This window comes from Strongylocentrotus purpuratus, unplaced genomic scaffold (assembly GCF_000002235.5).
Source record: "Strongylocentrotus purpuratus isolate Spur 01 unplaced genomic scaffold, Spur_5.0 spur5_scaffold_1, whole genome shotgun sequence".
NCBI lineage: Eukaryota > Metazoa > Echinodermata > Echinoidea > Camarodonta > Strongylocentrotidae > Strongylocentrotus > Strongylocentrotus purpuratus.
Genome location: NW_022145594.1, coordinates 12,143,188 through 12,160,309, shown reverse-complemented (window position 1 = coordinate 12,160,309; position 17,122 = coordinate 12,143,188). Strand labels below are relative to the sequence as shown.

General features: G+C 38.4%; 1 protein-coding gene across 2 annotated transcripts; it reads right to left on the bottom strand.

The window, feature by feature from the left end:
- Positions 1-9,416: 9,416 nt before the first annotated feature.
- Positions 9,417-16,151, bottom strand: LOC100890111. 2 transcript variants are annotated; one of them, XM_011663435.2, is made up of 6 exons: positions 16,093-16,151; positions 14,795-14,969; positions 13,370-13,471; positions 10,904-10,987; positions 10,364-10,533; positions 9,417-9,929 (listed from the first exon to the last, which is right to left on the bottom strand). In XM_011663435.2, exons 2-6 carry the CDS (start codon positions 14,965-14,967, stop codon positions 9,832-9,834), a joined length of 627 nt encoding a protein of 208 aa, XP_011661737.2. In that variant the 5' UTR covers positions 14,968-14,969; positions 16,093-16,151; the 3' UTR covers positions 9,417-9,831. The 2 variants fall into 2 exon arrangements, with proteins under 2 accessions (XP_011661737.2, XP_003728236.2); XM_003728188.3 differs by having other exon boundaries at positions 14,795-14,974; positions 16,093-16,104.
- Between the last annotated feature and the right edge of the window lie 971 nt (positions 16,152-17,122).

The window sequence follows — 17,122 nt, the reverse complement described above, 5'->3', positions numbered from 1 at the left end:
TCAAGTACTGCTGACTTTCTTCTGACGACGTTAACACTTGTGAATTCCTGGAGCAATGCGTTTATATTTGCTCGGACCAACGCAGCCTATCGCCGTGCAGCCAGAAACTGCTTTCGATCAATCTTTTGCTCCCAAAACTAACTGCGATTTCTTTCATATTTTGGTGACACATGATAGTGGTCGCCAGCCCTGCCTTACTGTCCATTGATAGGTAGTGGACGGTATTCATAAAAGCGTACTAACTTTTGTCTAGGTCTAAGCCCGGACTTAAATATCCCCTGATTTATTAGGCACTAAGTGTCAACCTCACCATTATATGAAGAAACGAAAGGGGTATTTTAAGGGTAAAGTGTGTTAGAGACTAATGGGGGGAGTTCTAATTTTTCACGTTGAAATTTTTTCCTCTGAAAAAAAAATCTTACATAGAAAAAGGCATTTAATACTGAATTATATATCATTTTTTTATGTTTCCATTGCTAGGAACAGAATAAACCAAACATGTTCTTCAAATATTCATTTTGATTTTCGAAAAATACTGCTACAAATTGGCCGATCAAAGGTCTTTCTTGAAGAAAAAAATGTGACTTAAAGTATATATTAAAATGAATATTTTATGTTTCGTAAGTATTTCTGAACTTGTTTACTATGTGTACGATATAAATATAATGTCATACTTTCAAACTTTGTCCAATACATTCAATGTTTACAATTTTCATTAATTTCAGTTTCAGTTTCAGTTTCAGTTTATTTTCATATTGCACATGTTGTATAATACATCGTTTCATTTGGCATGTTACATTTTTGTAATCATTTTTGGATTCGTTTATACAAACAAAAAGAATAAAACATTTTCAGGGGTTTCAGAGGGGCAGGGGGCACAGTGCTCCCACTTTTTCATGAACAACAAAAGTGGCCCCGTAACTTCTTAAGAATTGCCCCCTTTTTAAATAGGTAACGGCCTATTTTACTTTGCACAGTGCCCCGATTACTTTTCAGCTATGATAAATGGGCCTTTTATTTTTAAACGAGCCCCTTTTCCTTGGACAAGTTCCAATTTTTCTTTGCAATAAGTGTCCATTTTCCATTGTCATCAGTGCCTTTTTCAATCTCTAGTAAGTGCCCCTTTTCATGTACGACAACTTCAACTATTCCGATATGCGAGGTCCATGCAGTCCCAACATGATATTATGCAGCATTACGCCTGAAAAATAGATAATATTACTCTTTGAGAAAGGTGCAACGCGGGAGAAAACAGAGCAAGATGAAAGGAGATAAAACCATCTTGCTCATCGGCGCAATTCAAGTAATATCTTTATTTCAGAACATTGCAACGTTCTTTAATTCGGCCATATACTGTATATCGGCATGAACTTTCCACCAGGACTACCAAACTTTCTCATGGGAAGGCTGGGTCTAGTGAATTTCTGGAGCAACGCATTGGTATTTGCTCGCACGAATGTTCTTCATCGTCGTGCAGCCAAGACCATTCTTCTGTCTACTGTCGCTGGATTTAGCTCGTTAGCTAGTTTCCGAAGACAAGTTTACTAAAGAGACCGTTTTCTTGACAAGACTGTAATTTACTTTTTGTCTTACATGAAATGTCGTTGAATATTGTAAGTGCATGTTTGCGTCCATTTTCTCTTAACATAAAGGACCTTAAAGGACAAGTCCACTCGAAAAGTAAATTACTTTCAATAAAAGCAGAAAAATCAGACAAACCAATCAAAAAAAGTTTGAGCATATTCGGATGACTAATAAGAAAGTTATGAATTTTTGAAAAAGTGTGTAAAACTACGGAACAATGACAATCACAACAAAAAATTGCCAAGATGGTTATTAGTTTGTGACGTCATGTCCTCACTATTTACCAATTGCTCTATATGGTTTAATCCCATTGTCAGATTTAAATACTGAAAATTATTATGGTCTGACGATAAATTAGGTTCTGATGAAATGAGTATGTATCACAAGAAAATCAAGCAATTTCAAGAGTAAGAATATAGGGTACAAACAGTTTATTTAAGAGCCATCGGCTCAATATAATTAAACATGCAAATAGTTGACAAAAATAAAATGTTTCAGAATCACTGTGAACTTAGATAGGAGTATATCCTATCACTGTTTATGTCGTCTTATCGGTACTCAATTATATCACAATATAATTCTCCATATTTCCAAAGGAAAATAGATTACCTGATGACCAGGTCATCCTTCGAGGTATAACATACAGTTAATCACCCACCGTCTCTAGCCCGGTCTTTATATAAAAAGTATACTGTTGTGGGTTAAAGAGTTCCGATTTAGAGTTCGTAAATACCACCTCTTCCTGTTTCTGAATAGGCGGAACGAAATACTCTGGTGTATGTAGTAACCCGGTGCGATATGATGCATGACCTGCTAAGCCTGACCGGTGTACGACAGCACTGGGCGTTGACTCAACGACTCGACGCGAGTAGGTTGCCTGAGCGTGTCGACTACGAACACATGTCCATTCACTGATGGTGCCTAGGGTTATGGCTACGAGCCCAGCTTGTCCCTAAAAGAATTAAATGGAAACCAAATAGCCAACCATCTACAAAAATAAACACGATAGCTATAGCGATGTAAATCCTAACAATTTACAACAATCATTAACAATCTCTAGAGCTTAGCTTCACTGACATAAACCACTAAAATAGGCGACATTTATAAATGACCATGTACGGTATCTTTCACCTAGAAATTATAGAATAACACCTATGTCTTTACATATAGTTATACATGTATAACTTTTCAGTGCAATACAATTTCTTAAACCTCATATATTCTAAGCAAACAAAATAATCAAGGTTAAAGCTACAGTCCCATATACGTCCCGGACCGTCCCGGACCATCCCGGACCCCATCCGGGGTGATCCGGGATTCGGTCCGTGTTGACACCGTGTTGGTACCGGGGTGGTCCTGGATGGTCCTGGATGGTCCTGGATGGTCCTGGATGGTCCTGGATGGTCCTGGGCGGTCCGGGAGTCGACCCCGGATGTTTTTGACGGTCAAAAACTGCCGGGGTGGTCCGGGACGGTCCGGGACAATAGTTTGATCCGGGGTGATCCGTGTAGCCACCGTGCTGGGTCCGGGGTCATCCGTAGTGGCGCCGGGGCGGTCCGTGTTGATCCGTGGCAGTCCGGGAGTGAGTTATTGACCACCCAGGACCATCCAGGACCATCCAGGACCATCCAGGACCACCCCGGTGCCAACACGGTGTCAACACGGACCGAATCCCGGATCACCCCGGATGGGGTCCGGGATGGTCCGGGACGGTCCGGGACGTATATGGGACTGTAGCTTTTAAAGCATCACACTTTTTTGAACAAAACATCCCGGACCATCCCGGATCACCCCAGACCATGGTCCGGGATGGTCCGGAGTGGTCCGTGCTCGTCCGTGCTGGTCCGGCTTTATATGGGACTGGGGCTTTAGTCTTCCTTATTCAACAAGCAAGATACAACACAAAAATCCATTATCTCGCAGTACATAGAAAATATCTTTCTCTTTATGAAATGTATGAAATTAACCTTCCTTCCAGATAATTACAAATAAGGTAATACATTTATTTCTGTAACTTACAGTTCAGATGTTCAAATGATGATTCAAGTTGAGGCGAGGGCTGATGAGGCTTCTACCACGTCGGCCTGTGCTGCCTGGTTCTTGCCTGGTCCCATAGTATAGGGAAAGTCTATGCCAGCAACAGCATGCTTATAGCCTGTGGCTGTAACATTTACCTTCGTGGCCAACACCCCTCATTTACTCCCAAAATCAGACCAAATTCTGAAAGGTCTGCTCCTCTCGAGATTTCATGTGCAATCTGATTAAACTACCCTAAATCTCTAATCCACGTTGGCTCTCTCAATAGTAACCTCTTTAACATTCTTTGTATTCCTCTCATGCCAAAACTGTCCATCCAAATTCCTTTTACTGAATCCTCTATACAAAACTTTCCTATTAACATTCTCCTCATTCTTTCCCCACACACAGACAAAGACAGACACCTGCTCTACTAGAGACCCAAGTTAGTTGACCTAGTAAATCCAAGTTAGTTGACCTAGTAAATTGCTACCAACAACATCTATTCATCTAACACCTGTCCATTACATTCTCTGTCTAAAAAAGAAATCCCAGTCACATTGTGACACCCATTAATTTCCCTTTTTATTCCCCAAAATGTGATTTCCCCATGCCTTTGCCCAGGTTATATGATTTGTATCATATTGCGTGCATGACATTTCACAAAATCTTTTATGAACTTTGAAGAATTTATACTTTTTTCTGAATATTGTATATTCATAATTATAGATTTTATATAAAAAGTTTATCAAAAATTCACATTTTTCATGATTTAATTTGAACAAAATTACTCTATATTAGTGCATCCACACAAAAAGATATTACTATTAATCTAACTTGGATGCTGGTGTGAAGAAATACGATTCTTTAGGAGAAAAAGGGAAATTTATATCATCAATATAAAGAGAACAATTAGTGGATAGTAAGGACTTGCCGTCACAGACTCATGAGTGAGTTGCCAATTTGTCTAGTGATTTTCGAAGTTTTTAGTGTCATTAAAAATTCATAACTTTCTTATTAGTTATCCGATTGTGCTCAGACTTTTTTGATTGGTTAGTCTGAATTTCTGCTTCTATTGAAAGTAAGTTATTTTTGGAGTGGACTTGGGCTTTAACTGTTGATACAAAACACTGTAAGTAATGGACAACACACGTTGTTCAATACTATATATATGTAGTAATGTCATTATGTAAGTAATACATTTAAATTTATTACAAAGTTCCAAATTAACATAGTTAGTGCCAAGTCGAAAAATGAAAAAGAAACAAAAGTCGTTACGAATTACTTTTTTCGTTTTCTGGTCTAGATTTTGTTATTTGATAGCTTAGTTGCACCGCCAAACCGACTTAAAACCAACCGATTCTTTGTCATGAAATGGAGATCTATTTTTTCGCTCGGTCTACTACCGGTCTCGTAGAGTCACCAGGGTACGAGAAATCATTATTTGAGTAGTATCGTGACTACTTAAAGCAAGAATTGATAACCTTCTCTTTAATTACTACGAGGCCTCAACGACCCAATTCGGTTTGCATACAAGTGTCAAACATAGCATCCGTGATATTATAGCTTTCAGATTATTTGATCATAGTCAGCTAAGAACTGTCAAATCAGTCACTCGAATGAGGCTTTAAAAGGCGTGCTATTCACACTAATTGCCTCGCTGAGGAAAGTAAGTCTGGTCGCTGGTAATAGCCAAGGCTTTATCACTTATCTGTGTAGTTGCTGAATGGGAAGGACTGAATTTTTAACAGCGGACATAAAAACATGTTGATTACATGTATGTGTCCTTTCGGTTGATCCCTTTCTGATGTTCAAGTCTTCATGCTTACTGATCGTCTCTTGACAACCATCAACAATGCTAAGTGTCGATATTTGTCTGTGCTTTGTTTTTGTTTTCATCGGATTTCTCGTGATATCGACAAATGTCTGCTCTTTAGTTATCCTTCGAAGACATTGGAGTGTCTTTGAAGAAGTCCCACGATTCCTCTATCGATATATTGGAGTGGTAGATCTAATAGGTGGCCTCTCCGGATGCAGTTGCTACATTCTCTACATTGTGGAAAGTGACTGCCATCGCTCACAAGTGTACAGATTCCTATCCTGGACATTTTACTTAGGATTTCTATTCTCTGCCATCACAATATCGTGTCTCAATATCGACAGATATATCGCGATAAGCAAACCGCTACGGTATCCATCAATCGTTAACATTCGTTCTGCCGTTTGTTGTCTCGCTTTAGCAACAGGCTTCCCCTTATTATTTATGCTCTTATGTTATATACCAGGAACTCCCATGGAGAAGATATATCGTCTCACCTCCACGTGCCAGAATGGAACTGTATTGAGTGTGAATTTTACTTCTTCGGAAAAAGCAATCGTCGCCACGCTCTATTCCCTATCCTTGGTGCCCGTTCTTACTGGTATAACGTTGAACTTAATATCCATGGGCATAGCTACTCGGCAAGCCCGAGCCATCGCCGCCTTAGCAGTGCCTCGTTTTGCTGGCGAGAACGACGCGGGACATCGCAGAGTTGAACTCAAAGGGGTCAAGACTGTCTTGTTCATCAGTGTAGTGAATTTGATCTCCTGGGTGCCCACCATTGTACGATTATTCCTTACCATTGCAATCAGTAGCCCCCTGTCAAAGACTGCTGATGCTCTTCTGACAATGTTAACGCTTGTGAATTCCTGGAGCAATGCGTTCATATTTGCTCGGACCAATGCAGCCTATCGACGTGCAGCCAGAGAAAGCTTTCGATCAATCTTTTGCTTCAAAAACTAACTGCGCTTTCTTACGACTTTTGTTGACGAGTGCAAGTTGACAGCCCTAGCCTTGTTGTCCATTGCCTGATATCGGAAGGTATTTATAACAGCGTACTAATTTTTGTCTAGGTCTAAGCCCAGAATAAAGTAACCTGTGATTTATGGAGCACTGACCGTCAACTTTATCATAAATATGTTAGTAAATGGACAAACCTAGTTTGTGTAAGGGTAAAATGTGTAAGAGACTAATTGAGGACGGGGGTCTTATTTTTCACGATCAAACTTTCTCTTCTTAAAAATAATATTTACGGAATTAAATAGCATTGTTTTGTGTTCCCATTGCTACGATCAAAATGAACCAAACATGTTCATCAAATATTCATTTTGATTTTTGAAAACTACTGTTACAAATTGGCTGATCAATGGTTTTTCTCGAGAAAAAAGTATATATTGGAATAAATATTTTTTGTTTCGTAAGTATATCTAAACTTGTCTTCTATGTGTACGATATATCTAATTTCATTCTTTCAAACTTTGTCTAATACATTCAATATTTCAGAATTTCTGTCATTTTTGTCAATGAGTGCTATGCATCCACAGTCAGTCACCTTTAATTGCCACCAGGTATAACAGAACCTTCTCATCGTCAATATTGACGTGATTGAACACGACAAAACAGGTTGTAAGTGATAAGAAAAGATTCATTTGACTTGATTCTAGGTAGATCATTCACGATTAATGGCAATATTTGTTTGACATGTTCATTCTCTTTTTTGGATGCCAATTCATCAAAGATTCTCAATTACTTTTGTAAATATATGTCGATCAATCATTTGTAAGAGAAGTAAGAACAATTAGTCAAAGCAATAGATTTTGCCAATGGGAACTATTCATCATGTACCAGGAGACAAACATATGGGGACCTCGAACAATATTCCAAGTTGTTCGTACAGTCATTTTACATGAACAAACAGCTGATAAAAATTGGCAAAGAAAATTGCGATTCCTTTTTGTGATAATGTAACTGTATAAGCTATCAAATAATCTTAAAATGCAGTTTAAAAAAAAAATCAAGATTAAAAAGAAGCCTGATCTTAAAAGTTAATAAAGGGCCAAGCTAGCAAGAAAACCAAGTAAATGCTAGATAAAGAAAGCAGTTCCAATGTATCAAAGCAAGCAATCGTTCGACATGGGGAAGCATTTGTTTGCTAGAACATGAAGAAGAACGTGGCTCCTGTTGTACGCTCCAAATTGCTCGGCTTTATTTCTCTAATTGTATTTATGCGGCCCATGGGGTAGGAGCGTAAATGTATGCCTCTAGTAAAATAATGTGATTACCTAATATCCTGCATGTCCTATGGCAAAGTACTAATGTAATACCTAAAATTAGTGTCTTATTGTGTCGTGGTCGAGTGTTCGAGTGGTTCCGTCGCCGGATATCGATCACAAGGTCCGCTGATTCTAATATGTACTTGATGTCATTAAACAATGAACTTTCATTGATTTATAAAGCTAGATGTACATACCCTAGTGAATATTGGGTCAACATTGGGCTTAAGAAAAGCCCTATATTAGAACGAGCTATTATTATTATTATTATTACATGTATGTTCTTATTAAATAATCATATACTGTAAATAGTTGTATATTTTTTATGTTGGTAGTAGTGTGATATCTAATATATTATGTTTTTGACTTGATTTTATTTTCTTTTCATTTGCCGAATATAATGACAATTAATAATAGCGTACGTTAAAACATGACAAAAATAATTTCCCAGGATCGCCCGGCTAAGCTGTGTCATTACACCGCACCAAAAAACATATCTCAAAATAAATTATTAACATATGAATACAATATACCAAGCATTATTTACTCTGTGAATATGTTCGTGTTATTATATGTTTTTATAAGTTTTACTAAATCACTGTGACTTATAGCGTATGTTAATATTGTGAGGAAAGGAAAACAAAAGATGCAGAACGTGCCGCTGCAGAGTGAATCAGCAACATGTTCAAGCCCCACGGCACTAGTTCGGCCAGGAGGGATTAGACCTCTCAGCATGGTCACTGACAGGTGGTTATCTCATCACATCAGCTCTCAATTAACATAAGAAAAAGAGGATCATGGGGACCAATGGTCACCGATTATGCATTGTTTGCTTTGTAGAGGGCGCAAGTAGCTATAAGCAGTGCAGTGGGGCTGTAAAGTTGCCCACAAGTACATGTAAGTGTAAATTTAATATTATGCCGTTTAATGGGAAAATTATAATCAATGTGAAAGTCTGTTTGATAAAGTGAATATTTAACACCCGCTATGTCCCTTACACCAACGATCCCCAAAACACGCACACTCATGTGACTAAAAGATGATTCAACGAATGTGTGATTTAACAACACCCAATCACCCACACTTATAAAATCACGCACGCGCACATTTACACACACAGACATATGAGCTAAAAAAACTGAGTCAATGGAATTTTCTTCGATAAGTAGTCTGTTTGATAAGAATACACACCCACTCACGCACACACAGTCATACACACACTAACACACAGACTAAAAATCTAAATAGATGAAAGTTTGTATAATAAGCATGATAAACATCGACACACCACCCACATATACAAACGCACGCACACCTGCACAATCATACACCTACACACCTACCTACACTTCGCAAAAATGAATATGTGTCATTTTGTTTGATAAGAAAAACAACACCCACTCACACTCATACACAACGAACATTTTCTCACACACATGCCCACACACACGCTAAGAAAAATATCCAATTGATTTCATCAAGAACTGAAAACAGATAATGGCTTGTTTAGCAACATTATTCCATTGAATGGGAGATTTCTAATCAATGTGATAATCTGTTTGATAAAGTGAACGATACCCAACCGTTATCACGAACGTTATCACATAGATACTCAAGCACACGCACACGTGCACAGGCACACACGCGCAGTCACATCCACACACAAACACACCTCTCGAGAGTATTTTACTTAATGCAGAATGATTAAAGACACATACCGTACGTAAATGATATTCCAAAGTTTATTAATTTCAATCATGACCTTATATAAAATGCAAATCTGTGTATGAAATTACATTTGTTACAATAAAAATGGCCGCAATTTAGGGTTAGACCCGCATACCCCCCCCCCCCCCTGCCCTCTGAAATAAAATAGTCATTAAAATCGTATGACTCAAAAAGAGATATCCAATTTCTACAAAAGTCATTCAGGAACGACATCAAGAAGAAGATATTGTTCTCTTCATTGATTTGAATCACATCTGACTTTAATTCTTCCCATCGATAGCCATGTTATATTATTTCTACGGCCCATCCCATAAGCCCCACCCTTGTTCTACAACGCACGGCAACGCACAAACTGACTACGCACAGATTAGAAATGCCCGTCCTTGTAATAAGGATGATCTAGAGCTGGATTCAGTCTTGGTCGCTCCTCATAATCTGGTCGATGGCCACGATGAGAGCAGGATCGACAGGAATGGCGAGGAACTCTTCAAGCGAGATCATCTCATCAGCTGCGAGGATGCATGGCGAGAAAAGATGGAACAAGAAACAAGTGTAAAAAGAAAAGAGCCTGCGAATGGTGCGAACGAAAATAGTAAGTGAGAAAGAAATGGTATAACTGATGACGTTGATTACCTCTATTTGATATGTCCACTATCTAACAACGATCTAGCTAGAGGCACCAAAATGTAATCAAACCCTCTATTCGAAATTACTTTACAGAGCACAAATACAGATGGGGCGTTTTATTTCGTCTACGAATTTTCACATCTTCCACTCCATATCCCTCTGCATGTATCAATTGTATATATGTATATATATATATATATATATATCTCGCTATCTCATTATCTCTGTCTCTACCCCTCTCCCGAAAACAATGTTTTCAGTGGAGAGTCAGAACTGCGTCATTCATTAAATTGAGAAAATAATATCTTTCACTTACAGTTATAGTCGTGATCACCGATCATGTCAGCAAATGGTCTGACTTTACCTCCGTCATCGAACCATTCTTTAACATCAAGCTGGTCGTCACCGTTGAGGTCGAGTACTTCGAAGAGTTTCCCGCTGATGTCGATATTGACCAAGGTATCATTTTCGATGCTGCGCCTGAAGCTAATTTTTTGCAGAAAAAAGAAGAAAAAAAGTATCTCAACGGTTTGAGCTGTGATAATAAATAAGTTTGCCACAACTTAATTATATTATTATTAATAATCATGTTGATTTTTTTGTCCAGTGTTTCTCCATACGTAGCTCAAATTAATATTGTTTTTTATAATAACAAAGAGTAAGCATACATTAGTTCATGGGGATGTACAACCCCTCCCCCTCCATCTATATCTATTTTGTTTTTAAACACCGATATCGGTTCACGAGAGATGTGAATGTGAGCAGGGCCAAGCGAATAGTTCGGGGCTTTAGGTGGTGCTAAGAGAGGCCTTAGTACCACCAAAAAAAAAAGATGTTAGAAAAGCCAATAACTTACCGGACAGTGAATCCAGCGTTCACGCGTGGCTCACCATTTGGATCCAAGCCGACCTTAACGTCCACCTTGGTGTTTTCATTCGGCCTGTATAGTTATGATAATGTTTAAGAAAGAGAAAGAGAGAGAGAGAGAGAGAGGGAGAAAGAGAGAGGGAGAAGGGGAAGAGGGAGTGATAAAGAGATGGGGATTGGAGAGATTTGAAAGAAGTTTGAGTAGATCCACAAAACATTAGAGTAAATAAAATAGTACACTATTTGCCAATAAACTTATGATACAGGCAAAGAAACTTTTAATACTAATCACCTTGTTCAATTTTTTTTCTTGAATGTTCGTATTCAGTACGAAGGGTTAACTATTCTGAACACATTTTTGCTCTATGAAACACAAATCAGGCTGAAATTTGAATTGAGTTAATAAAAGTACAACAACATTACATAACAAATGATACGAGCTAAAGAAACTGTTTGTATAATATTCCAAATGAAACATTATTATAATTTCAGCAATTATTGACAAGTTCTTTAAATTCTTTTCTTTAAATTAATTTCTTTTTCAGCATTTATTTGGACAAGCAACAACCACTATACGGGCATTGATATTGTGGACATTCAAGCAATAGAGGACAACCTACCCCCCCCCCCCCTCTCCGGCCTGGCGTAGATGTGACCCATACGACTTTTTAGACATCTGGAATTGAATTGGTATATAGCTACTGAGAAACACTGCTTCTAACGTAAATGTTCCCATCAATCTCTTTGTAACTGCAGTTTATCATCACTGAAATGATGCAAGTACGTATGTTTATTTCATACGCGTATCCTAATCAACATATTTTACAGAAAATTATTACATAATCTTGTGCTGATACATTATGGGGCAGAAAGAAAAGAAACAAAATTCAACAAAAATTCAACACATAGCAAAACAAAAAGGCCCGTGCACCACTAAGGTAATTACTTGCAATAATATGTCGCTTTATAAACGCTTTACCAGTTAATTGTACGGGCAGTGGCGTACGCAGGATTTTCCAAGGAGGGGGGGGGGGGGGGTTAACATTTTGAAATCGGGCCAAAAATTTCTCAACGACTGATCCAGCCGCTGAATAAGCGGGGGGGGGGGGGGGGGGGGGGGGGGGGGGTAAGAGGAAATTTTTTTTTTTTTTTTTTAGGGGGGGGGGGGGTCCCGAAATTTGAAAAGTGGACCGATCGACATTCCGTTCCGTTGGGGGGATTTTGGGGGGGGGATTTTGTTATTATTTTCATTAAAAATAAAGGGGGGGGGGGGGTTCCAAAAAAAGATAAACATTAAAAAAAAATAAGGGGGGGGGTGTCATTAATGGATCGTGACTAGCGTCACTCACCCACCGCACATCTGTGTAAGTTAACTGTCATGGCGCTACCCACTGTAGTCTCATTCGAGAACCCATGACGCAGCACATATGCTCATGTGTCTGTTTATAGAGGGCAGCACACGGACGTGCGATACCTATACCTTCTTGCGAACATTTTACGCACGGGAGCGTAATACCCATTGGGTCAATGTTGTGTAATGATTGCCAACTTGCCTACCTCGCGAAAAACCGAGTCTGGTCATGCGTGCGTGATTTATCCCGAGTTTCGATTGACAGTTCGTTATTAAGTTTTAAAATATCAAATTTATTGATATGTGATTAATTAAATACATTTGAAAATGTTCATGATAATTGTTTTGTGAAATATATTTGTTTACAATTTAATCTTGCAAGTTTTATTTGATATTTGATGGAAATTTGAAGATTATTTTATGTATTATGGTAATTATCCGGGCGTTGTTAGACCATGTTTAGCGAGCATGCAATGAACGCGTACATGATATTTCACTTTGCAAAAACGTTAACAAAAAGCGAAGTCAAATCACGAGCGAATTGTCAGAAAACTGAGACAAAATGGAGGGGAGGAAGGCGAGAAAGGGGTAAAAAGCAACATCAGCATATAGACCACATCATCGGATCGACCTGTACGATGTACATGACGAATAGAGGAGGCAGATTAACACTTTCTTCAGTAATAGCACCAGGAGCAGCAAGCAAAGTGACGCAGAATTTGCAAGGCATCTGCTCGCAATGCACACTCGTAAGTACACTGCAAATGTTCATGCAGACTTTCTATGACATCAAATATTCATGCAGACTTTCTATGACTGTATTATGTACGATTATTATATGGTATTACGCGCTAGTACTCCGAAACCGCTCCGATGTACACAGAGTTTCATTCGGGAGATTATAGCGGTGTCCGTGTGCTGCCCTCTATTTACCCAAGCATGAACATCTTTAATAAATAATGACTTTCTAACATGCACATACTGAGGTAAATACACTTTTGATGATATATCAGTCAGTGCGGTATATTCATTAATTTAAACTTGTGCTTTTGATAATAAAGAAAATGAGCAACAACAAAAACAACCATAACAGAAAACACGAACCGGTACTGCAGTTCAACATCGCCGTGTGGTCGAAATCTTCCGTCCAGAACATCGCTGATATCGACTCTGGGTCTCACGTTAATGTCCACGTCATGGCTAGGGCTATTAATTCCAAAAAAGAACAAGAAATGGTGGAAAAGATGGGATATTAAAAGCGAATATAACAGGCTTAAAATGAGACATCGTAGTCGTAATCCTCATCATCATCGCCACCATCATTATCGAAATCATTATCATCATAATCAACAACAGCCCCAACCCCTACAACAACGATACCAGAGATGTATAATAAGATAACCTTTGGCAAATGATTAATCTACATGTGCAAGTTATTTGTACACGAATGTACTGTTTTGTGTTACTCTTTCAATAAAGAAATCATCGACATCCTTATTACATTTTGTTCTGGCCTAAACTTTTAAATTCTCTGATTTTATAAACAAAAATACCTCATTACTATCAAAAAAGTTAATATCGCATATATCAAGAAGGAAAAAAAATTAGTTTTGGAAAATGGTCTAAAACGATACCCATGATAACTTTTAATAAATCGGATATAAAACTGGGACTTAAAGTTAATAGCCCTCATTTGCGCAACCTCTCCGATTTTGAGGAATTTCAATAACAAAAAAAAACATCTTTGGCATTAGAATGACCCCGATCAAATTTGAGAGCAAACAGACCAGTAGTTTTGAAATAAGAAAGAAATAGATTTTCCTTATTTTCTTTGATTCGAGAAAATATCTTCACTTCTTATCCCCAACCTATTTGTTCATTTGATCTAAACAATTTGCGCAGGATTATCCTCATGCGAAAAAGCTTGCACACATGGAATTTCATCGAAATTGGGGAGGATGTGCAAAATGCAATGAGGGCTACTGCCTCTAACGCATTTACTATTAACATCTGTAGGAAGGGCACTAGCATAAATCTTGTATGGATTCAAATTACTTCCATTTTAATTTCAAAAGAAACCAAACATTACAAAATTTAGCGAAAGAAGAACTACGAGACGTCAATACTATAGACAATTAATGTAAGCAATGAAAAGTTGTTGAGATGAGCTATTTTTTCCAATTTTAAAGATGTGGCTGTTCCTTTTTGGGGAATGGAGGTCTGATTAGTCAGTTTGAAATTTGCAATGAATCAAACGAAAGAGGAACAGGGGGGGGGGGGGAATGTGGAAACCCAATTTTAGTAAATGGTTAGTGGAAGGGTGTGAGCGATGAGAAGGTTGGGCTGTTGGGGAAAAGCATAAGATGAGAAGTGCGGCACACTATGAGTGATAAAATAAATAATTATGATACTTAATTGGAATAAGGAAGGGAGGAAGAAACGGAAAGTGAGAGAGGGAGAGAGAGAGAGAGAGAGAGAGAGAGGGGGGGTCAGGAACAGAAGACAGGTAAAATGTGTCACGTGACGTACCGGTGTTCAAGCCCGAGACCAATGAAGCCGCGTGACTTGTCGTATTCTGGGTAGAACTCCGTGTTGTCGGATAGATCTACGCCACCGGGGCGACCAGAACTAGAGCTGATACACGCAAGTGAGATGGCAATCAGCTGAGCAAGGAGAAGTGCGACCGCTGTGAAACGACCCATTTCTACTCTGCCATGAAGAGAGATACAGAGAGAGAGAGAGAGAGAGAAAGAGAGAGAGGGGGAGTCAGAGAGAGAGAGATAGAGAGAAAGGGAGGGAAAGAGATAGAGAGAAAAGGAGAGAGGGAAAGAGAGAGAGAGAGAGATGGAGGAGGGAAAGGAAGAGAGAGGCATAGCATAGAGAAAGTAAAACAGGAGAGAGAAGGACGAGGGAGAAGGGAAAGATAGGTTGAGAGAGAGAGACAGATAGAGAGAAGGAGGCCAAAATAATCGAATACATGTTATTTAAATATTACAGAAAATGATTATTGAGCGTGATATTATGCGTATTGGCTGTATGATATTGCCAGAATCTGCACCCATTATTGATTAATGCTTACCCAAGTATTGGCTGACACTTGCCCAAATATGAACAAAATTTTTATATTTCGTTTCGTTTATTTCATTTCCAAATCACTACAAAACAAGATGTTCAGGATTCACTTGACAAAATCCACTTCTGTATCCTCAAAAATAGCACAATGCACTTTATAAATAAGCATATTATTATTATTATTATTATTATTATTATGTGAGAATAGAGCTTGAAAAACGGTACCTAATTAAAAGCAAAAACTTGTTGTGGGCAAGTTCTCTGAATTAAGTTAACATTATCAACCCACAAAAATGTTTCATTGATGTCATAAGGGGGCAACAAGAAATTAACGAACACAATATGTACATGTAGATGGTACGGGAAATAGGGATAAGAAATGAAGAGGGGATGAGGGAAGAAGTGAAAACCTACACACACTGTGTGCACCATCTCCACTCCCAGTGGGGGTATGCCATTGCCATGACAAATCCTGTCCCACCTTTTCGCATCCAATTATTCCTCTAAAGGTAAAACAAAAAAGGCAGCGATGTAGATAAAATGCCTCGCTGGCGGACATGCCTGAGGCTCGAACCTCGGAACCTCTGATCGAGAGCCGGGTCCTCGATCCACTCGACCATGAAACGTTGATAAAAGATATAATATAGCCTCTACATTATGATTAAACAGAAAAGGTTATGAAATTCATGGAAATCTGACAAATAATGAAGAAATGAAACTTTATGAATTGAACTAAACTGAACTGATTTACTCACCGGTAGTTTAAGTCTGCGACGGTCCGAAATGACCGACAGATGAAGAGATCTTGAGAGATATTCAGTGAAGCAGATGGTCGTAAGATGAACAACTACCAGCAGCTAATGGAATAGTCGTGAGTTGCTTGATCTTATATGCTCTTTTCTCGTCATTTTCCCGTCAGAAAATTAAGATGAATATTCAAGGTGATTGTTGCAAAAGCTACAATTGGTTAACCTGGAACCGAGCCAAAACTATGTCATTCGATAACTGTCATTAAAAAAAACAGAAAAGCGTACACGTGGCAGTGTTAGAGAAATCTGATTGGTCATAATGCTCCTCGTTTTAAATCCTGAATGGACAATAGCAACGCACGTGATCAAGGACGAAGTCCCTGATTGGATGACGGGCGTATATCCTTGCGTGACAGATTGTAAATCGGTAAGTCGTGCACAAGTTAACCACAAAGTGGGAGGATGGCCGTTTACTCAGATGGGGATGTGATTGGACAAAGTACAAACCTCCCACAACACCAGGTACTGAAGTTTTCTTAGTGGTCAATTGTAGTGGCTGATGATTAAAGTCTCAATCCAACATTTTTCAATGAATAAATAAAACGATAAGCTGGGCGAAGCTTAATGTTCTCACCATGTCAACATGTCCAGTATAGAGTAAAATGATCATCTTGAGATTTGTTTTCTCATAAAAGGATCACCGATTGGTGTGAACAAAAGTGCCCTATATACATGTATGAACTTTACTAACCCGTTACGTCGACTGGTTATTTTAACTTAATCGATCGTAATTTCAAAGGCAAATTTGTTTAGATTTTAGAGGGCTTATTCATTAATTTGGAAACGATTATAAATATCAAACTCCATATTTCTGCATTTTAACCTCTAGAATGCCAATGGTGTCCGAAGTAGTTGTAGGAGTAGTAATAGTAGTAGTAGTAGTAGTAGTAGTAGTAGCATTAGAAGAAGAAGTAGTAGTAGTAGTAGTAGTAGTAATGGTAGTATTAGTAGCATTAGAAGAAGTAGTAGTAGAAGT